General features: G+C 50.1%; 1 protein-coding gene across 7 annotated transcripts in view; it reads right to left on the bottom strand.

The window, feature by feature from the left end:
* Window positions 1-23,904, bottom strand: part of RIMBP2 (RIMS binding protein 2) — a 1,349,166-nt gene that overhangs the window by 703,020 nt on the left and 622,242 nt on the right. For all 7 annotated transcript variants that reach the window (XM_086942673.1, XM_086942667.1, XM_086942669.1 and 4 more), the window contains exon 4: window positions 11,841-11,930. In XM_086942673.1, coding sequence (XP_086798799.1) covers window positions 11,841-11,930 — 90 coding nt within the window. The remainder of the gene's footprint in view (window positions 1-11,840; window positions 11,931-23,904) is intronic.

Genomic DNA, 23,904 nt, shown 5'->3' with positions numbered 1-23,904 from the left:
CCACTGGACAGCGGGGGACGGAAGTGTCCAGAGCATCCCACGCCTGAGAACCGAGGCCTGAGAGAGGGAGGTGTTCTGAGAGATGGCAACGTCCCAGGAAGGGGCAAATGATACATACAACCCCCCCTCTGACCAGGGTCACTCACCATCAATCCCAGCAGGATCACCACTAACAAGACCCTGGAGCTAATGTCCATCACCATGACAACCAGGTGACAGTCAAGCATCCCCCCTGACCACACAAACCCTCAGAAGCAGCCATCACTCAATGCAGGCGTGTCCGTCAGAGCTGCCTGCCGGACACTTCAAAGGGACTGAAGGGGTCATGCCGGAGCCCCGAAACAAAAGAACAAGAACATTAACAACGGATTCAATGTTTGCCGCTCTGAAGTCTAAATCACTCCTAAATCAATTCGCGACAAAGAGAATATGGCCTTCACGTGAAGCTTGAATCCTCCCTCAAGAGAGTCACCCTAAGCCGAGCAGCACCCCCTGGGGCCCCTCTGTGTATCCCACAGGTGAGTCGAGCAGCACCCCCTGGGGCCCCTCTGTTCATCCACAGGTGAGCATAGCAGCATCCCCTGGGGCCCCTCTGTTCATCCTCAGGTGAGACGAGCAGCACCCCCTGGGGCCCCTCTGTTCATCCACAGGTGAGCCGAGCAGCATCCCCTGGGACCCTTCTGTTCATCCCCTGGGGCCCCTCTGTTCATCCACAGGTGAGCCGAGCAGCATCCCCTGCGGCCCCTCTGTTCATCCACAGGTGAGCCGAGCAGCATCCCCTGGGACCCTTCTGTTCATCCCCTGGGGCCCCTCTGTTCATCCTCAGGTGAGCCGAGCAGCATCCCCTGGGGCCCCTCTGTTCATCCTCAGGTGAGCCGAGAAGCATCCCCTGGGACCCTTCTGTTCATCCCCTGGGGCCCCTCTGTTCATCCACAGGTGAGCCGAGCAGCATCCCCTGGGCCCCTCTGTTCATCCACAGGTGAGCCCAGCAGCATGCCCTGGGGCCCATCTGTTCATCCCCTGGGGCCCCTCTGTTCATCCCCAGGTGAGCCGAGCAGCATCCCCTGGGGCCCCTCTGTTCATCCCCAGGTGAGCCGAGCAGCATCCCCTGGGGCCCCTCTATTCATCCTCAGGTGAGCCGAGGAGCATCCCCTGGGACCCTTCTGTTCATCCCCTGGGGCCCCTCTGTTCATCCCCAGGTGAGCCGAGCAGCATCCCCTGGGGCCCTTCTGTTCATCCACAGGTGAGCCGAGCAGCATCCCCTGGGGCCCATCTGTTCATCCCCTGGGGCCCCTCTGTTCATCCACAGGTGAGGCGTCCAGACACCAGGAGCCTCCTCAACAGACCCCCGGGCTCGGTGGCTTTGAAACCACAGCTTCTCCGCCCTGCTGCAGCCTCAAGAGAGGGGCCATTAACGCGGCCACAGAAGCCTCGCTCCTCTGAAGCTCACCCCACGGAGACCTCGGTGAATCCATCGGGGAGGCTGAGATCAGAAGCGGCCTCCACCGCCTCAGCCGACAATCCTTCCGACTCGCTCGCGCCTCTGGCCTCGGATGCGGATGCGGATGCGGATGCGGCTGCTCTTGTGGAGGGGTGTGGGGCCGGCTCTGCTGTTCATCCTGACCGCCCACACCTTTGAGATCTCTGGCACCGGCTGTCGATCCTGTTCTTCTAGAGGTGTCTGCATCGCTCCTTCACTGCCGGGTCAACACCTCATGCCTTCTGATGGACTACAGCCACGCCTGGCCTCGGAGAGACCTCACTCTGTCCTATACATGTCAATCAGTCAGAACATTTGTAAAGTGCACTAGTCACCCACGAGGGTATCAAGGCGCTGGGGGTGGGGTAAGGGGAGGGGTGCTGCTACCCCTCGAACAGCCAGGTCTTGAGTAGCCTCCTGAAGGTCAGCAGGTCTTGGGTCTGCGTAGGAGGATGGGGAGGGAGTTCATGTCTTGGCGGCGAGGTGGGAGAACGATCTGCCGCGTTGGTTGTTCTTCGGATGCGGGGGGCGGTGGCGAGGGCGAGGTTGGCGGAGCGGAGCTGGCGGTTCGGGGTGTAGAAGGTGAGTTGTCTATTGAGGTATGCTGGTCTGGTGTTGTGGAGTGCCTGGGTGAGGAGCTTGAAGGTGATCCTTTTGTTGACGGGGAGCCAGTGCAGGTCTCTCAGCTGGCATGTGATGTGGCTTTGGCGAGGGATGTCGAGGATCAGGCGTGCAGAGGCGTTCTGCATGCGTTGTAATAGTTTCAGGAGTTTGGCCGAGGTTCCCGCGTAGAGGGCGTTTCTGTAGTCCAGCCTGCTGCTGACGAGGGCCTGGGTGACCGTTTTTCTTGTTTCAGTGAGGTCCCCCTGTAGATCTTGCGGAGCATGTGGAGGGTGTTTAAGCAGGAGGACGAGACAGCGTTGACTTGCTTGGCCATGGAGAGTGTTGAGTCGAGGGTAAACCCCAGGTTGCGTGCGTGGTCGGTGGATGTCGGTGCTGCTCCCAGTGCGGTCGGCCACCAGGAGTCATCCCAGGCTGAGGGGGTGGAGTCGAGGAGGAGGACCTCCATCTTGTCCCAGTTCATTTTCAGACGTCTGTTTTTCATCCACTCAACAACAGCTTTCATTCCTTCGTGGAGGTTGGTTTCGGCGGTCCTTGGTGATGGAGAGGATCAGCTGGGTGTCGTCGGCGTAAGAGATGATGGTGAGGTCATGCAGATGGGCGACGCGGGCGAGCGAACAATGTTGGGCTGAGGGATGATCTTTGGGGTATGCCGCAGATGATCTCGGTGGCTTCCTAACGGAAAGTGGGGAGGCAGAAGCTCTGGGTTCTGCCAGAGAGGAAGGTGGCCAATTCCAAAGCTTTGTCTCGGATCCCTGCGTTGTGGAGGCATGTGTGTAGGGTGTGGTGGTAGACAGTGTCGAAGGCAGCTGATATGTCCAGGAGGATGAGGGCCGCAGTTTCACCATTGTGCAGCAGGAGGCGGCGATGAGGGCAGTTTCGGTACTGTGGTTGCTGCAGAACCTGGACTGGGACGGGTCCAGGATGTTGTTCTCCTTGAGATAGTGAGTCAGCTGTCTGTTGACGGTCTTCTCAATTACCTTTGCCGGGAACAGGAGCAGGGAGATGGGCCGGAAGTTCTTGAGGTCCCTCCGATTCGCCTTGGGTTTCTTGAGTAAGGCGTTGTTCTAGGTTCTCTCTTTCCTGAGCCGGCGTGACTGCTTGAGGAGGCGCTTTCATCTCAGAGGCAGCAGGTCATTGTTGGGGTACCCCGATGCCTTGACTCTGATGAAGATTAAACTCATCCTTGTTGCGGTCCAGGACATCCGCATATGATGGGTGACGTGTCATCCTTGTTGTGACCCCGGACGTCTATATATGATCAGTGATGGTGCATACTTATTGCGACCCACGACATCCACGTATGATGGGTGATGAGTCATCCTTATTGTGACCCTGGACATCCACATATGATGGGTGATGCTTCATCCTTGTTGCGACCCTGCACGTCTATATGTGATGGTGATGATTCATCCTTATTGTGACTCACGACATCCACATATGATGGGTCATGGTTCATCCTTGTTGCGACCCAGGACATTCACATATGATGGGTGATGAGTCATCCTTATTACGGACGAGGACATCTGCATGTGATGGGCGATGGTCCATCTTTGTTGCGAACCACAAAATCCAAATTGAATGGGTGATGGGTCATCCTTGTTGTGGTTCCAGACATCCACATATGTTGGGTGATGGTTCATCCTTGCTGTGGCCCAGGACATCCACATACGTTGGGTGATGGTTCATCCTTGCTGCGGCCCAGGACATCTGCATATGATGGGTCATGGTTCACCCTTGTTGACACCCAGGGCATCAAAAATATGATGAGTGATGGTTCATTCTTGTTGCGGCCCAGGGCATCCGCATATGATGGGTGATGGTTCATCCTTGTTGTGACCCACAACATCCACATTCGATGGGTGATGGGTCATCCTTATTACGGACGAGGACATCTGCATATGATGGGTGATGGGTCATCCTTGTTGCAACCCAGGGATTCCACATATGATGGGTGATGGTTCAGCCTTGTCGAGAGCCAGGACATCCGCATACAATGGGTGATGGGTCATCCTTGTTGCGGTCCAGGACATCCACATACGATGGGTGATGGGTCATCCTTGTTGCTGCCCAGGGATTCCACATATGATGGGTGATGGTTTAGCCTTGTCGAGAGCCAGGACATCCGCATACAGTGGGTGATGAGTCATCCTTGTTGCGACCCACAACATCCACATACGATGGGTGATGGGTCATCCTTGTTGCGGTCCAGGACATCCACATATGATGGGTGATGGCGGTGGATCATCGCCGTGATAACACTTGATTTACTGTCAGCATTTGACAAAGCCAACCATTCCATCTTATTGGACTGCCACAGCGAGGCAGATATGTGAGAGAGAGTTACCGTCAAGACAGACTACCATCCTAGAGAGTGTGGCATTCAAGAGCGGCTAGCATCCTTGAGATTGTGGCATTCAAGAGCGGCTAGCATCCTAGAGGTTGTGGCATTCAAGAGAGGCTAGCATCCTTGAGGTTGTGGCATTCGAGAGAGTATAGCATCCTTGAGGTTGTGGCATTCGAAAGCGGGTAGCATTCTAGAGAGTGTGGCATTCAATAGAGGCTCGCATCCTGGAGAGTGTGGCCTTGAAGAGCGGGTGCCATCCAAGAAAGGCTAGTATCTTAGAGAGTGTGGCATTCAAGGGACCACCACCTCCTCCCAGGCCTTCAAAACTGACCTCAAAGTTCTCCTCTTTCAAAGACACTTCCAAATGTAATTCACGCCCTCTCTATTATCTGAAGGAAGACCTTCCATTATAGAAAAATCTACTGTACATGACTATGGAAGTGTCCTCCTAGTGTGTTCTTGCGGTTTGAGAGTCGGCCATTTATTGCAGTATTGTCTTTCTACCTGTGTTTGGTACTCGTGTGTAACATGCACCCGTCACTTTCTCTTGTAACACACTGTTTTCTACCTCTTTCATTTGTTTGTTTTTGATACCTGCACAGGTGCCACCATTGCCTGCGTGGCGTTTGTTCTTGTGCTTGAGTGTCCTCCATATATAGCAGTATTATACCTCTATGTTTACTTTGTACGCTTTTGTAAACTGCACACGTCACTTTTTCCTCCTGTAATGCACCGTTTGCTACCTCTTATATTTTGTTGATTCACGATTGTCACTTTTGTAATGCACCGTTTGCTACCTCTTGTATTTTGTTGGTCCACGATTGTCACTTTTGTAATGCACCGTTTGCTACCTCTTGTATTTTGTTGGCTCACGATTGTCATTTTTGCTTCATTTAATGTAACGTTTGCTTTTGTATTTTGTGCCCTTGTAATGTTCTCATGTATCGGTTCTGTTCCTATTGTGAAGCGCTCTGACACCTTCGGGTAAAGTCCGCGCTATATAAAAACGCATAAATAAAATAATAAAATAAAGAGAGGCTGGCATCCAAGCACCAACTCTGGAATGGGTCAGATCACTCCTTTTGCAGTTGAATATAGTCACTGAGGCTGGCATCCCTCAGAGGATGGCATCCAAGAAATGCTGGCATCCAAGAGTTGTTGACATGAATGGGAGGCTGGAATCCAGGAGAGGGGGGCATCCAGAAGAAGCTGGCATCCAAGAGAGACTGGAATCCATGCTGCAGCTCAGGAATAATTTAGATAATTTCTCTTAGATTTGGAATTGTCCCCGAGGCTGGTATCCAAGCGAGGCTGGTATCCAAGCGAGGCTGGCATCCAAGAAAGGCTGGCATTTAAGAAAGGTTGGCATCCAAGAGTAGGTGACGTCCAAACCTTGGCTTTGGGATGTTCTTATTCCTCCTGTTGGACTGATAAAGGTCTCTGCAGCTGGCATCCATGAGGGGCTGGCATCAGGAGTGTATGTGAATAAAATACATTAAATCCAAGAAAAGCTGGCATCAGGGAGAGGCTGGCATCGAACCCCTAGATCTGGGATGGTTCATATCGCTCCCCTTGGACTGTTAGGAGTCCACATGGACGGCTTCTTTCCTGCGTGAAGTTTGCCTGCTGTGCGAGTCTCTCTATGGATTGTCGCTGTGCCTGGTTCTCTCTTATCTGTATTCTACCCAAGAGCCTGACTCCTCTCGTCAGATGGTAAACATTATTAGTTATTGTGATGAAGCCAGGATGCTCCTCAGATAGACAGCAAGCAAACCTGCATCATCTCCTCTTCGAGAGTAGATGGTGGCCATCAAGTACTGGACAACATGCAAGGATTGGAAGTGACCATTCATTAACCGGCTGTGATATTCTATGGGAGACTAAAGACCTTCAGAAGTGGGACTTCATGTTTTCAGGACTGGACCTTAAGATTTGGACCTTAAGAGTGGATGACTCTGTGCTTTACCTTTATTAAAAATTGTTATAAAAAAAAGAGTGGACCTTAGAAGTGGACCTTCAGATGTGGGCCTTCAGAAGCGTGCCTTCAGAAGTGGACCTAAGGGGTGTGGGCCTGCAGAAGCCGGCCTTCAGGAGTGGACATTCAGAAGTGGTCCTAAGAAGTGGGCCTTCAGAAGCGGGCCTCCAGAAGTGGGCCTTCAGACGAGGACCTCCAGAAGTGGGCCTTCAGACGTGGACCTCCAGAAGTGGGCCTTCAGACCTGGGCCTTCAGATGCGGACCTTCAGAAGTGGGCCTTCAGAAGTGGACCTTTGTAGTGGGCCTTCAGAAGCGGACCCTCATGTTTTCAGAAGCGGCCTTCAAAAGTGGACCTTCATGTTTTCATAAGCGGGTCTTCAGAAGCGGACCTTCATATTTTCAGGAGTGGACATTAAGAATGGGATTTCAAAAGTGGGCCTTCAGAAGCGGGCCTTTAGAAGTGGCCCTAAGAAGTGAGCCTTCATAAGCGGGCCTTCAGAAGTGGACTTTCCGAAGTGGGCCTTCAGAAGTGGGCCTGCAGAAGTGAACCTTAGGAGTGGGCCTTGAAGAGGACCTTCAGAAGCGGACCATCATGTTTTCACAAGCGGGCCTTCAGAAGCGGACCTTCATGTTTTCAGAAGTGGGCCTTCAGAAGTGGACCTTTGAAGTGGGCCTTCAGAAGCGGACCTTCATGTTTTCAGAAGCGGGCCTTCAAAAGTGGACCTTCATGTTTTCATAAGCGGGTCTTCAGAAGCGGACCTTCATATTTTCAGGAGTGGACCTTAAGAATGGGATTTCAAAAGTGGGCCTTCAGAAGCGGGCCTTTAGAAGTGGACCTAAGAAGTGGGCCTTCATAAGCGGGCCTTCAGAAGTGGACTTTCCGAAGTGGGCCTTCAGAAGTGGGCCTGCAGAAGTGAACCTTAGGAGTGGGCCTTGAAGAGGACCTTCAGAAGCGGACCATCGTGTTTTCACAAGCGGGCCTTCAGAAGCGGACCTTCATGTTTTCAGAAGTGGGCCTTCAGAAGTGGACCTTAATTTTTTCAGGAGTGGAACTTCAGAAGTGGATCTAGAAGCGGGCCTTGAGGAGTGGACCTTCAGAGGTTGACCTTTAGAAGCGGGCCTTCAGATGTGGATCTTCAGAAGTAGACCTTCAGATGTGGGCCTTCCGAAGCGTGACTTCAGAAGTGGACCTAAGGAGAGTGGGCCTGCAGAAGCCGGCCTTCAGGAGTGTACATTCAGAAGTGGGCATTCAGAAGTGGACCTTTATGTTTTCAGGAGTGAACCTTCAGATGTCGACCTTCAGAAGTGGACCTTAGGAATGTGCCTTTAGAAGTGGGCCTTTAGAAGAGGGCCTTCAGAAGCGAGCCTCCAGAAGTGGGCCTTCAGACGTGGGCCTCCAGAAGTGGGCCTTCAGACGTGGGCCGTCAGATGCGGACCTTCAGAAGTGGACCTTTGAAGTGGGCCTTCAGAAGTGTACCTTCATGTTTTCAGAAGCGGGCCTTCAGAAACGGACCGTCATGATTTCAGAAGTGGACTTTTAGAAGTGGACCTTAGGAATGGGACTTCAAAAGTGGCCTTCAAAAGTGGGCCTTCAGAAGTGGACCTAAGAAGTGGGCCTTCAGAAGCGGGCCTTCAGAAGTGAGCTTTCAGAAGTGGGCCTTCAGAAGTGGGCCTGCAGAAGTGAACCTTAGGAGTGGGCCTTAAAGAGGGCCTTCAGAAGCGGACCATCATGTTTTCAGAAACGGACCGTCATGATTTCAGAAGTGGACTTTTAGAAGTGGACCTTAGGAATGGGACTTCAAAAGTGGCCTTCAAAAGTGGGCCTTCAGAAGTGGACCTAAGAAGTGGGCCTTCAGAAGCGGGCCTTCAGTAGTGGGCTTTCAGAAGTGGGCCTTCAGAAGTGGGCCTTCAGAAGTGAACCTTAGGAGTAGGCCTTGAAGAGGGCCTTCAGAAGCGGACCATCATGTTTTCAGAAGCGGACCTTCATGTTTTCAGAAGTGGGCCTTCAGAAGTGGACCTTATTTTTTTCAGGAGTGGACCTTCAGAGGTTGACCTTTAGAAGTGGGCCTTCAGAAGTGGATCTTCAGAATTAGACCTTCAAAAGTGGACCTTAGAAATGGGCCTTCAGAAGTGGACCTTCAGAATTGGGCCTTCAAAAAAGGACCTTCAGAAGCGGGCTTTCAGGAGTCAACCTTCAGAAGTGAACCATCCCAATTGGACCTTCAGAAGTGGGCCTGCAGGAGCGCACCTTCCGAAGTGGACCTTCAGAAGTTGACCTTAGAGGTGGAACTTAGAAGTGGACCATAGAAGTGGACCTTCAGGATTGGGCCTTCAGATGTGGACCTTAGAAGTGGAAATTTGAAGTGGACCATAGAAGTGGACCTTCAGGATTGGGCCTTCAGAAGTGGACCTTAGAAGTGGACCTTCAGGAGTGGACCTTCAGGAATGGGCCTTCAGAAGTGGACCTTCACAGTTGGGTCTTCAGAAGTAGGCCTGCCGGAGTGGACAGTCAGGAGTGTACCTTCATAAGTGAACCTTCAGAAGTGGGCCTTCAGAAGTGGGCCTTCAGAAGTGGGCCTTCAGAAGTGGACCTTCAAATGTGGACCTTCAGAAGTGGACCTTCAGATGGGCTTTCAGAAGACGACCTTAGGAGTGGGCCTTCAGAAGGGGGCCTTCAGGAGTGGACCTTAGAAATGGACCTTAGAAGTGGACCTTCAAAAGTGGGCCTTCAGAAGTGGGCCTTCAGAAGTGAACCTTAGAAGTTGACCGCAGAAGTGGGCCTTCAAAAGTGGACCTTAGTAATGGACCTTAGAAGCGGGCCTTCAGGAGTGGACCTTCAGGAGTGGACCTTCAGGAGTCGACCTTCAGAAGAGGACCTTCAGGAGTGGACCTTAGAAGCGGACCTTAAAGGGGACCTTCAGGAGTGGGCCTTCAGGAGTTGACCTTCAGAAGAGGACCTTCAGGCGTGGATCTTCAGGAGTCGACCTTCAGGAGTCGACCTTCAGAAGAGGACCTTCAGGAGTGGACCTTAGAAGCGGACCTTAAAGGGGACCTTCAGGAGTGGGCCTTCAGGAGTGGACCTTCAGAAGAGGACCTTCAGGCGTGGACCTTCAGGCGTGGACCTTCAGGAGTGGAGCTTCAGGAGTGGACCTTAGATGTGGGCCATCAGAAGTGGACCTTAGAAGTGACCCTTCATAAGGAGGATTTTACAAGTATGCTTTTTCTGCAAAAGTCATTTAAACTCACAGAAAACAAGGAAACAAATAATTTTGTGAAGTTCGTAGAGTTCCCTGCAAAGTTCACATTGTCAGGCAGTGATATCCCTCATGTTCAAACACCTCTCTCAACTACCCGAGCCCTTCTCACGAGCTTAGGGCATTGACCCAGTGTCTTTTATTAAGTTATGGTTGTGCCCAGTGGGTAACAATGAGTTGTGCTTAGGATCAAATTTTTGCAACATTAGGAGTTATTCATTTCGACTGCTCCATTCTTGCGGTGCACTGAAGAAGTGACTGGTTGAAAGAAACACACTCAGCTGCTCGTTGTTCTTCATAGATGGGAGAACTTGCCTGACGCATTGTATCTTCAACCAGTCCCTGAACCACCTTCCCGTGAGCCTAAGTGCCTTTCCATTTCCTCAGTCCCTTGGTTACCTTGTTGGGTAAGTGCCCATCCCTTTCCTCTCCCCCTTGGCACCCACTGTTCATAGGTGCCCATCCGTTTTCTCTGTCCTTTACCAACCTAGTGCAGTTAGTGCCCATCCATCTCTTGTGTGCCTCGGTGACCTACTGGGGTAAGTGGTCATCTCCTTTCTCTGCCCCATGGCATTCATATTAGATAGGTCCCTTTCACTTTCCTCTGTCCAATGGTGCCCATGTGGATAAGTGCCATTTACTATCCTCTGTCCCTTGGTGACCATGTGGGATAGGTGCCCTCGATGTCCTCTGTCTCTTGCAATTCATGATGGAGTATACGCCCATTCACTCCTTTGTCCCCTGGTCCTCATAGGCAGGAAGTGCCAATTCATTTACTCTCTCCTTTGGTGCCCCTGGGTGCAGGTGCCAGTTCATTTTTTTCTGCCCTTCAGCACCACTGGGGGCAAGGTGTTTTTCCACTGACTATGTTCCTTTGTCCTCTTGGTGCCTCTTCTTTGACTAAGCCTTTGGGTGAACAGAAGGGAACAGGTTACTTGGTGGTACCCGTTCCTTGACGATGTCACTAGGTGCCCATGGGAAAGCATATATATTACTTCGACATGTCTCTTGGCATCCATGTAGAAAGGGGTCTGTTTCTTGCCTGTGTCACTTAAAGACCATAGAAAGTGTGCATTCTGTTACATAACATAAAATATGTATTTGTAAAGCACACTTTCACCCAAGGGTATCCTGGCACTCATAACAGATGTTTATTGTTACCCAACTCAATGGTACTCATTTTATCGACCTCAGAAGAATGAAAGGCTGAGTGGACCCACCGCAATTTGAACCTCATCCTGTCTCCACACCCTCCGCCTCCTACGAAAGGCTTTCAACTGGGTTCCCATCGAAACAGAAAAAGCACCAGCCAGACCCTCATCAGCGGCAGACTGGACTACAGCAATAGTCTCTATGCTGGGATCAACATGAACCTCGCCCATAAACTTCAGAACGTTCAGAATGCCACCGCCAGACTAGTGCGCAACCTACTGCGCCACTGCCACATCTCCCAACACATGTGAGCCCTACACTGGAAGAGAATCCCTTTCAAGCTTCTCACCCACGTCCACAAGGCCCTGACAACACCGGTCCCGCCTACATGAACCACAGCTCCTCGTTCCACGCACTCCAAAGATCCCTCCGCTCAGCCCAGCTCTTCCCTTGCGACTGTGCCCCCCATGAAGAAGACCAGAACAGGAGGCCGCTCCCTCTCCTCCCACGCGGCCAAGGCATGGAATACCCTTCCTCTCCACCACCGACAGACACCAGCACTCCCCAAGTTCCTGAAGGACCCCAAGACCAGGCTCTTCGACGGATCAGCTTAAGCCCCTGGAGCTGTGCCCCTCCACCCCCGCCTCCCCCCAGCACCTTGAGACCCTTTCAGGTGAGTAGTTACAGTTAACAAACCCTTGATTGATTGATTGATTGAACACAGACCCCTACAGTGGACGCATTAGTCCACTGAGCCACCATACCCGACCTTAGCATTCGTGGAGCTAGGTCCAGTCCCTTGACTATGTCACTTGGTGCCCACAGAGAGAGATGCCAGGTCCCACCCATGGGAAAGGGTGCCCATTCCTCCACTATGTTACTGGGTGCCCATCCCTTGAATGTGCCCTTTGGTACCCAGAGAGGAGAAGGCCTGTCCCTTGACCATGTCTCTTGTCTCCCCCCAGAATGGATGCTCTCACCTTGACACCCCAGTGCCAGGGGAGGTCTTACCTGCTCATACTGCAGGGCTCGGTGCGAGAGGCTGGCATACTGCAGGCTCAGACGGTCCTTCTCCTGGGCGGCTTCCTTCAGTTCATGGTCCTGGAAGAGACCAGAGAGTTGATGAGGAGTCAGGCATTGATCTACGTGTCATATCACGCCTTCTAACTAATAATGCAAGGTCTCTGTGCAAACAAGCATTAAAAGCAACAAGAAAAGACGTGGCGATTTCTTGTCCATCTGTTAATTATATTAACATACTCTGTGTTGTAATCTTATGTGTGCACAGGACCATTGGTTATATAATAATGCAAGGTTATCCCTCGACCCCTCCCCCGCCACCCATATCTCAACCTGTGCCTTGCACCCTATTTCTACTATTCTTTGGGGCGCTGCTGACATTGACATGCCAACGTGTCCCTGGATCACCCCGGCATCTTGTTCTGCCCACTGTGGCAGATCAGTTCATACAGCCACCACCTCATGTCTCTCCCCTGCTGAGTGGAGAAGTGTGGCTCAATGATTAGAGCGGCAGACCCTGATGCAGATGCCTAGCCCGGGAATGAATGAATGATTACGCATTTCTATAGCGCATGGTTACCCTGAGGCATCCCAGCGCTTAAGTGGTCCATTCATCTCCACTATTTTTGCAGAACAAAAAGGTTTTCAACATTTTTCTAAACCTGAAGTGGTTCTCCTCCAAGCGAATAGCGTCCGGAAGATTGTTCCAAAGTTTTGCAGCCTGTAAAGAAAAACGCCTGCCCCCGGTACGGATTCTCCTAGTCCTGGGGATTACCAATAGGTTCTTATTACTGGATCTTAGGGTTCTACATGTTTGATAAGGATGGAACAAGGGTAGAAGGATGTCCGGTCCAGAGTTAGACAGGGCTTTATGAACAATAGTCATTGCCTTGAATTCGATCCGTTGTTGTACAGGTAACCAGTGCAGTTGCTTCAGTGCTGGTTTGGCAGAGGTTCTACGAGGGGTGTCCAGAAGCATTCGGGCAGCACAATTTTGGATGGTCTGTAGGATATTGATTGTCCCTTTAGGGGCCCATAGATAGACTGCGTTGGAATAGTCTAGGCGTGATAAGATCAAAGATTGTACTAGGATCCTTCTGGCCTCAAAGGGAAGTAGCCTTAAAATTTTTCTGAGTGATCTCATGAGGGCATATCCAGTCCCTGCTACCTTCCGAGCTTGGACCTGAAAGTTAAGGGCTGGGTCCAGCCAAACTCCTAGGCTTTTAATTTGCTCTTTAGGGATCGGAGGCTGCCCCAAGGAGTCCGGCCACCACATATCCACAGAGGTAGGTGGTTTATATCCCACCATCATGACCTCTGTTTTAGCTCCATTCAGCTTCAAAAAAGACTCATTCATCCACTCATGGACTTTGCTAAGACAGGAGGATAGGTTGTTATGAGACGACTCCTGCCCGGACAGGGTGATGATAAGCTGAGTATCATCAGCATAGGTTACCAATTGTACTCCCCAGGGTAACACCACCTCAGCCAAAGGTCTCATATAGATATTAAATAGAGTGGGGCTGAGGGATGACCCCTGGGGAACACCGCATTGAAGCTGTATTGGTGGAGAGACGATATCGTCCTCAAACACAGAGAAGGTCCGGTTGGACAGGAAGGAACGGAGCCAACTCAGTGCGGTCCCAGTGATACCTACATTACTCAATCTCTGAGTAAGAATCGTATGATTAACGGTATCAAAGGCCGCACTGAGGTCTAATAGTAGTATGGCCGCACATTTCCCTTCGTCCAAAATCTTCCTTGTTTCCTCAACTACTGCAATAAGGGCAGTTTCAGTGCCCTGTTTGCATCTGAACCCAGTCTGGGTGTGATGTAGCAAGTTATTATCTTCAATTAAAGTAGATAAAAGGGAATTGACGTGTTTTTCGGCAATCTTGCTAACAGTTGGCAACAAGGAGATGGGACGATAGTTGGCACAATCATCAGGGTTGAGGTTGGGCTTTTTTAGTAACGCTCTTACTCTTGCCTGTTTCCACATAGGTGGAACTACTCCAGCTGCCAAGGATGTATTAATCACGTCCTGTATCACAGGAGCCACTGTGCCTGAGACTAGATTAAGAATGGTTGGTGGAGCTACATCACTTGGTGATCCTGATTTCAGATTCCCCAGAAGCACTTGGGCCTTAGCGCCGTCTAGTGGAGAGAATTCTTTAAGCATAGGCAGGTCTTGTGCCGGGGGGGAGAGTGGACCTATAGCAGTCACCTGAAAGGATGCGTAGATATTTGCTACCTTTGCGGCAAAGAAATTTTCTAGCTCCCTACAGCGCGGGTAGGCCAGAGTTGAATCAATAGAGGGAGTGGGGGGGAGGGGGTGACTAAAGATTTGAAAATTTTAAAGATTTCCCTGGACGAACTAGCAGCTGAGGAGATTTTCTCCTGATAATAGTTGGACTGGGTAGCTTTTATAGCCTGCTTATAATTGCGTAAGGCTAATCTGTAAACATTTTTGCTATCTTCACAGTAATCTTTCCTCCACCTTCTCTCCTTATGTTTACATATCTGTTTAAGGGCTCTCAATTCAGGGGTGTACCAAGTTTTTTATTCGCCCCTTTACGATGAGAGAGTTCAGTTTTAGGCAGGGTGGACTCAAGAGATTCCTCTAGCCAATGATTGAAACGCGTATTTGCTTCTATTGGGTCATTACTATGCTCGGGCTTAGTTTTCCTAAGTTCAGCTATCCATTTGTCCACAGGCAGTTTGGACCATACCCTACTCATTTTTTTGGATAAATTGGCCTGTACTGGTTGCTTATGATGGATCAGAGAAAAGGACAGGAGGGCGTGATCCGACCAAGGAACCATTGTGGAATTTTCAAACTTCAGTGCGCTCATATTGGTGTAACAATGGTCAAGAGTGTGACCTGCTATATGTGTAGGGCCTTGAATAATTTGCTTAAGTTCGATCACCTCTAAAGCTGTAATCAGACTTTGGCAGGCATGGGTGTCTCCTTCATCTAGGTGTATATTAAAATCTCCAAGCATAGTGAAGTTGGGGGCATTGCAAGAGAGGTTAATAGCACAGCTCACAAGCTCTTCACAAAATTGGCCGAGAGGCCCAGGGGGCCTATACACAAGGAGCCCTGTGCATGTACACGTCGGGGACAGTGTAATGGAAAAGGACATACTTTCTGATCCTTCTATGGAGACCTTCTCATGTCTGCAGACCACTGACGTTTTGTAGATTATGGCAATCCCTCCCCCCCTCCCGTCAGTGCGGTCTTGAACCAGGGTTCAATTCCCCGCCTTGGCGGGTCTTGGGCTCAAAATTCCACGGACCTGATAATTCTCACCTCGGTGCCTATTCCAATCATGGAGTCCCACTCTGCAACTCTGGGCAATAGCTTGCTTAATCTCCACAACGGCCCCCACAACGCTAAGGATGCCTGGCCTCCAACTTGGGGGTGCCCAGGAGTGGACGCCTCACAGGGAAAGCCAGGACGGGTTCCACAGCGGTATTCGTACAAGCGCCTTGAGACCCTTGCAGGTGAGTACTGCGCTATACAAGTATCAAATTACATTTCTTTTACATTTAATCTCTTGAGTGTGATGAACTCAATTGAGCTGCACCGAGACATAAGTGGCTGCCGGACACATGGGGAGAGGGGGCGAGAAGAGATGTACACACAGCTCTAGATGTACGTACGATTTTAGAACGACTAGAAAGATCCCCACATCCATTGGCTTTAGATGTTCCCATAGTTAAAGATGAACATACAGTTCTAGATTAACATAAGCGGACAGATGCACGACGAGAATTAGCATGCGCAAACGGGTTTGCGACCCGTTTGGGCATACAACTTCTGATAGGGCCATGTACAAACACTATTTTGCGACTCGCAAATAATTAGCGACTCGCAAAATAGTGTTTTGCGACTCGCAATTAGAAAGGGGCGTTCCTTTCCTAATAGCGAGTCACAAGCCATGTACCAATATTTTGCAATCGCAATTGCGGTCGCAAAACACTTGCAAATTACCTGCATTCGCAAATGGAAAGGGTTCCCCAGGGGACCCCATCCCCTTTGTGACTGGCTCTGAAATACTTTTTAAGGGCAGGCAGAGGTCCAAGGGACCACTACCTGCCTTTAAAAAATGAAACAAAAACGTTTCATTTTTTTTTTTTTAGATGCATCCCGTTTTCCTTTAAGGAAAACGGGCTGCATTTAAAAAAAAACCTGCTTTATTCACAAGCAGTCCCAGACATAGAGGTCAATCAATCAATCAATCACTGACATTTATAGAGCGCGCTACATACCCGTAGGGTCTCAAGGCGCTGGGGGGGTGCCGCTACTGCTCGAACAGCCAGGTCTTCAGCTTCTTCCTGAAGGAGAGGTGGTCTTGGGTCAGGCGCAGGTCGGTCGGGAGGGAGTTCCAGGTCTTGGCGGCCAGGTAGGAGAAGGACCTTCCTCCTGTAGTCGCTCTTCGGATGCGGGGGACGGCGGCGAGGGCGTGGTTGGCTGATCGGAGGTGGCGTTTGGGAGCGTAGAAGTTGATCCGGCTGTTGAGGTAGCTCGGGCCTTGGTCGTGTAGGGCTTTGTGTGCGTGGGTGAGGAGGCGGAAGGTGATTCTTTTGTTGACGGGGAGCCAGTGAAGGTCTCTCAGATGTCCGGAGATGTGGCTGGATCGTGGGATGTCGAGGATGAGTCTGGCTGAGGCGTTCTGGATCCGCTGGAGTCTCTTCTGGAGCTTGGCGGTGGTACCGGCGTAGAGGGCGTTGCCGTAGTCCAGTCGGCTAGTGACGAGGGCCTGGGTGACGGTCTTCCTTCCAGCAGGCCACCATCCCTGGGAGGGCCAGCCATTCCCAATGAGGTCGCAAATTGCGAGTGGCTCATTAATATTCATGAGCCTCGCATTTTGCGACCCCATTGGGATTCGCAATCAGTGTCTCTGACACTGTAGTACATTGCAAATTGTTCCTCGCAATTTGCGACTCACAATTTACAAGGGTCGTACATCTGACCCTAGATGTATACTTAGTTCCAGCCTCGGCGGGATCGGGCTTAAATTCCTCTGACTGGATATTCTCGCCTCAGTGCTGAATCTAAGCATGGGCCCCACGCTGCAACTCTGGGCAATAGCTTGCTTAGTCTCCACAACGGCCCCCGATACACAAGGGATGCCTGGTTTCACCATGGGATGCCCAGGAGTGGACACCTCACAAGGAAAAGCCAGGAGGGGTTCCCTTGTGGTAGGAGTACAAGCGCCGGGATACTTACGGGTGACTGTTCGCGCTATACAAATACAACACATTTACATTTACATTTACATGTGCATACAGTTCCAGATGTAAATACAATTTTAGATGTAATAATGGTTCTAAATGAATATACAGTTCTGAACGGACAAAGATTTACATACGGTTCAAGATGTACATGTGATTCTATTTGTACATACGGTTCTTTTTTGTACAAGTATCAAGGGGGTTGACCCAAGTGACTGGTAGGCCTGTCACAGGAAGTTCTGAAGGTCAGATCTTGGTGCCCTCACACACCTGCTAGGGTGTCATGCTTTATCATTGGGCGCTCCTCGTCAGGCCGGTGCTGAAATGCCTGACGGGCCTGGGGGCTCTTTGTCGGAGATCTTTTGATCCGAAGACCCCATATAGATGAGTGCAAGTGAGGGAGTTAACTAACTGTGTAACTAGTGGAGTGAGTGAGTGGTGGCGAAAATAGGCTCGGTATCCTAAAAACGAATTTTATAGAGGAAGGGTACCAGGTCTAAATAAAAACAGTGGTGCGATCATGGGGTCTTTAAGTACCAGGATAGCTTCTAGTGATGAGTGGTCAACATGTTTCGTGCCTCGAGAGCCCAAGGATTGGGCAGCACTTCGTCAGGACCAAAAAAAACAAAGTCTGCCCCAATCTGGGGCATCAGGTCTCCCTTCTAATAAGGGATGACTTAACAATGTTCACCAGCTTGCCGCTAAATGAATGCCGGCCTGTGGTTCCACCTCGAGAGAGGCAGAGTACTGCTCCTTAGGAGAGATGGAGGGTCCCGATCAATTTGAGGAACACTTGTTGTTGGTCGGGACTCTGTGGTCTCACCTACCCTCCTTCATTGTTTGTACATACGGTTCTTGATGCACATCTGGTTTTATTTGTACATACGGTTCCAGATGTACATAGATATACATACGGTTCTAGATGTAGATGTGATTCTATTTGTACATATGGTTCTAGATGTACATATATGTATACAAGCTCCAGATACACCGATAACGTGGGTCACTCTCGGTGTCGGGTGCCGTGAAACGCAGCGGTGTACCGCGTCTTAAAATTGTAGCTCCAAATCTTTTTACCCATACCCAGCCGGGCTGGGAACAAAGACACAGCACTCACGGGCTCAAGGGTTCCAGCAAATAGATATTTAATCAAGCAACATATATGTATATACAGTTGTAGATGTACATATAGTTCTAGATATATATACCGTTCTAGATGGTCATAGTTATAGATGGACATACGGTTCTAGATGTACATAAGGTTCACCACAGATATCAGGGAGTCTGCTCTCCGGTACTGGTGGTGATGGTGCCTTGAATTCTTTCATACAGGGGCTCTTCGCTGCAGGCCCTTCGTTACTGGTGGTGATGGCGCCCTAGTGTCAGTGGTTGTTGATTGCAGACTCCCTGATATCAGTTTCCCGAATGGGAGGTCTCAGGGTGGCCAGTGTGAGGTGGTCACTGGTGGGAGAGGACCCGGGGCATCTCTTGTGATGGAACCCCTAGTGTATGTGAACTCAGGTACACCAGGTAGGTAGTGGTAGACCCCCTGAGTTTGATTGATGGTGGCTTTCTCAGTGTAACCCTGGCTAACTGTGTTTGGGGACACCCTGATGTCAGTATTTGGGAACCTCTAGGTACTGGTGAAGAGTGAGGCCCTCGTTAGTTGTAGGGACTTGGAGATTTAGGGGTTGGTACCCTTAGTCTTTCGAGATTGAGGTATATTCTGGTGGTGGGGGTTGGGGAGCACCTGGTAGCTGTAGTTTGATGACCATCTGGATCCAATGGTTCAAGAGACCCAGGTACTGCAGAAGCAAAACAGCAAAATGAATGAAAAGTGGCTTTCCAAACAACAGTCAGTGGAGTTTCCTTCTTCAACTGTTTCCCACATAAAATCTTTGGGTTTCTGACGTCAGCTGTACCTAACCATTTCCTTACCATAGGCAGGACCACTGGATTTCTCTAAGTCTTTTTCAGCATATTTATGCATTTACTAAACGCGCCACCTGTAGGAAGATGGCTCTGTATATATTATACCAAAGAGAGGTATAGTGTGCACAGAGCCCAGTGGAACCCCAGCGGTAGGCAGAGGTAAATCTAGATAGCACCTCACTCTCTATTTGTGGTAGTGAGGGCGAGCAGTAAGGCAGTTTCCGAGAACAGTGTTAAGCATTTGTTGTACACACTCACTCAGCAAATAAATTCACACACTCAAAGACTGAACTTCAGACCAATTTTTTGTATGAAAATATTCTTTTAGTTATTTTATTTTCTAGAACCAAGCAAGCCTGGCACAGGTCAGCAATAAATACTTTACATTAGTAATGCAGTTTGTAAACAATTTGAATTGAAATTGTATGTGCACTTTGTTTTGACCTTCGGTATGGCTTCAGAGAAATGCAATATTTTGTAAATACAGTACATAGACTTGAATGGGCTTTTCAGTAAAATTACAGGTAAGTTACTTTTGAGATTACTTTTCTTACTCAGAGTAGTATACCTGGATACTACTATTGGACATTTCCTGAAAACAGGTAAGTAAACTCGTTTTTGTTAGTTAGTGCAATTTTAAACAATTTCTTAAGGTTTTTAAACTCCACACTTGGACACTTTTCCAAGAAAAACAGTCAATGTTATCCTATGGAGCAAAATAGAGTTATCAGTTTTGAAGTAAGTATTTGGTAGTGCGAGTTGAGGTTCTGGGGTTAGACTCAGGGGTCCACCAGGGTCAAGGATGCACGCTAGTTACACCATCAGCGGCACTAGGGTGGCCAGGTGCAGAGTGCTGAGGCCCAATGTTATCCAATGGGGGATAGGGGCCTCTGGTTGGTGGCTGCTGACAAGCAGGCCACTTGGTTGTGGGAGGAAAGCTCCTGGACTTTAGCTCAGGGCAAAGGGGGAAACAAAGCAGCACCAAAGGAGAGCGAGAGGAGTTGGCCTAACGGCTAAGGCGCTCGACCTTGGACCTGGGGATCTGGGTTTGAGTCTCGGTAACAACGCCAAACATCCTGTGATTCTGGGCAAATCACTTAATCTCCCCGTGCCTAACAAAAATGAATGTGTGTCCTCGTGTAACGTAACTGGTGCTATGTAAAGCGCTCTGATACCCGATTCGGTTCGGGTCAAGTTCGCGCTATATAAAACTGCAAAAAAAAACAAAAACAAAGGTGCACCCTCAGCGGCAGGCTGGGTGCAGGGTGCTGTTTCGATGTCAGGCACCCTGTTGTTTTCAATGGGGAACCTCTGGGTTGCAAAGGAACTGCAGGCTTGGTGGTGAAGCTATTTTGGGTGCAACCACCACTTCGTGAGGTAAGTTGGGAGTTGGTTAGGTACCTCTGGGGGTGTCGGGTGCAGGGGTGCCTTTTAGGGTCGGATCTTCTTACCAGCTCCAGGTCACAGTTGGGGGGACCTTCTGGATTTAGGCTGCAGGCATCGGCTGGAGGCAGGTCAGGAGTCGCTGGATCTCGGGTCAGGATCACCGGGGTGACCTCCTCATGGTGTTTGCCCACTCGAGCTTGGGCCATGGATGGCGGGTGCAGAGTGGGGAGGATTCGAGGTGTCTGGACAGAGCCAGAGGCTGCAGATGAACAAATCCAGTGTTCACGGAAGACAAAGTCTTTTTTCTTGAAGGCAGGCAGGTAGTACGGGGTTTCCGAGGTTGCTGGCTGAAGGACACACCGGGATTTCACAGGAGCAGGTTCGAGGGGGAGACAGGCTGGTAGGGCTGGGGCCAAGTGAGTGGGTATCTTCCTCCTGTTAGCTGCTGCATGGCTGTTTGGTCCTTCTTCTTCTTAAAGTTTCTTCTTGTCTGAGGAAGCAAGGTTCAGGGGTGCCCCTAAATACTAGATTTAGGGGCGTTACAGTTAGGAATAAGGCAGGGAACAATGGGTCCCTTCCCTGGGGTGGGTACACTCCCTATCATGCCACCCCCAGTGGGAGGGGGTAGGAGCCTGTCCCTGATTGGTTTGGTCCCGATATCCTCAAGATGGCAGGGATTTAAGGTTGTGCTTCACCTCGCCTCCCCCACCTTAGGGGAGGAGTTGGCAGAGGTGGGCACACCTCTCTAACTCACTTTGTTTTTCCCGCCGGCTCTCCTGCCCAAGGTAGGGGGTAGAACCAGTGGGGACCAGTTGTTGAAAGCAGCAAATGGTCTGGGGAGGCTCACCAAGGCGGCATGCCTTTAAAGCTTCCCCTTCGTGAACCCGGCCCATCCTGGAGGAGGAGGCTTGGCACCTCGTCTCATGATGTGCATTGTTTCAGGCACCCGAGAGCAGCATGGTCTCGACCCAGGGGTCCAGAAACATGTCTGTTGGTGGCAGCTGAAGCAGCCACTCAGCCTGGACACTAGTGGTAGATTTGTTTTAAGGGGGCATCTCTAAGATTCCCTCTGTGTGAATTTTCATTAAATCCCACACTGGCATCAGTGTGAGTTAATGTGCTGAGAAGTTTGATACCAAACTTCAAAGTCTTCAGTGTAGACATTATGGTGCTGTGGAGTTCATAATGACAAACTCCCAGCACCATATACTCTTAATGGCAGTACTGCACTTACAATGTCTAAGAATGACCTTAGACACTGTAGGGGTACAGGGCTCATGCACTTGTGCCCTCACCACTGGCATAGGGCACCCAGATAGAGGGGTGACTGATCTATGCCAGGACAGTGGGTTGTAGGCATGGCACACATGGATGTGTGCCATGTTGACTCTTCACTTTGTTCTGCACCAAAACACGCAGCCTGCAAAGGCAGTGTGTGTGTGTGTGTAGAGTTACAGGGCCTCTAAGGGTTGCACAATAACTGCTGCAGCCCTTAGAGGTCTTCCCTGGTCACAGTGCCCTGGGTACCTGTGGTACCATTTACCAGGGACTGACCTGTGGCCAGAGATGCCAATTGGGTAAGTTTTGGGGTAAGAACACAGGCCCTGGAAACCTGATTGGCAGGGTCACAGGGCATATCAAGTGAAAGTGCATCAGTAGTCTGGCAAAAAGTGGGGGGTGGTTACTGCAACAGAAGCCCACTTTCCTACCCCAGCTATCTATCTGACGTGTTTAACCTAAAAGAATTAGTTTCTTGCTCAATAGGATCAAAAGTTGTTGCATGTACTGCTGCACAGTGGTGGCACTTTACAAAGGTAAACTGGCCACCGTTTTGATGCTGACCGCTGCATTAGGTGTTAAACTGATGCTAATGGGATGAAACCTCTGCTTGGGCAGTGAGTACATGAGCAACAAAATGACAAAATGATTACGTTGCTACATAATTTAGCCAATCCAAACATAAAGAGGGGTCACAGTGACAATACAGAGCAATCATTTTTGTTCCATTGTGGCTGCCCGGGCTATGAAACCAGATCCCGGTGTGCTGGATAAAAAAGCCTCACCCACATAATGTGGCAAGCTTCATCATTGCCCCACCCTGATAGGATGGTATTACCAGGGCGGACTCGAGCGTCATCATTTAAAAAAGCTTAGGATAAACCTGTGGGCATTTTTTTTATTGGGTACACTAGGTATACCAACAATCTTAACAACAAAAAGGGGGATGTTTTATGGGTAGAGTGGACAATACATCTGATTTATTGCCAACATGTTTCTGCCCCTAACTGACTGCATATTAAAGGTCCAGGGCTTCTTCAGGGCAATTAAGATATTGGAACCCCATACAATTGGTGAGCACATCTGCATGCAGATGAAAGAAGGATTGCTTACCTTCACCCTGCAAAGGTGGTAACTCTGGGCTGAGGCTTACGACACAGTCAGGACCTAGACAAGCACTTCCTGTAGTCACACTTTCATCACAGAAAGTGCCCGGTAGAGGACCTGGTCCAAATCCCCTCAGTCTGCCGAATATAGCCAAATGATTCAGAAAAGGGGGTGGTGATGAACAGAGTGTCTGAATTAAGCAGACCACTCTTACCCAGTCCAAAGATCAGGGCTTGATCCATCACCGTTTTTTAGCTCACTGCACCATCCCAGCTCAGAACCTGGCTACATGCAAATTAGTCTGTTCCTGTCCCAGTCCATGATGGGAACAGGGCAAACCAAACTACCAAGCCAATTCTTATACTGGGAAGGAAACAAGCTACCGGGGACCGGTTTCTGGCATTTCAGCCGTCGTCGGCCCGGCTTGCTTGAATCCTGATGGTGCAATGAGCAAGGGACTCACATCTGAGTATACCCTTCCACGCTTATGGTGGACAAAATGATTCAGAAAAGGGGGTGGTGATGAACAGAGTGTCTGAATTAAGCAGACCACTCTTACCCAGTCCAAATATCAGGGCTTGATCCATCACCGTTTTTTAGCTCACTGCACCATCCCAGCTCAGAACCTGGCTACATGCAAATTAGTCTGTTCCTGTACTAGTGCATGATGGGAACAGGGCAAACCAAACTACCAAGCCAATTCTTATACTGGGAAGGAAACAAGCTACCGGGGACCGGTTTCTGGCATTTCAGCCGTCGTCGGCCCGGCTTGCTTGAATCCTGATGGAACCAAAAGCACGTCACATTACGTGGGTGAGGCAACTTTATCCAGAAAAACTGGATCTGGCTTCGTAGCCTAAGGTAGCCAACATGAAACAGACATTACTGTTCCGTATTGTGTCTGTGCCTTGTACCTTTGTCCTTGGATGTGTTAACTATTGGAGGATGTACGGTCTGCGCCTCTTCCACTTTACCTCTCACTCTTGAGCAGAGGCACAACTAGATCCAAATTTCAGAAGGGTCAGGGGGGGAGGGGGGGAGGGTACTAAAAATTTCAGGGAGGTATGATTCTTCCAGCAATATGCAGAGTGGAGATGTAAGGGCTCTAAGAAGG

The sequence above is a fragment of the Lissotriton vulgaris genome, chromosome 11, assembly GCF_964263255.1.
Source record: "Lissotriton vulgaris chromosome 11, aLisVul1.2, whole genome shotgun sequence".
In the NCBI taxonomy this organism is placed as follows: Eukaryota; Metazoa; Chordata; class Amphibia; order Caudata; family Salamandridae; genus Lissotriton; species Lissotriton vulgaris.
Note: the sequence above shows the minus strand (reverse complement) of the source record. Positions and strands in the feature narration are given on the sequence as shown.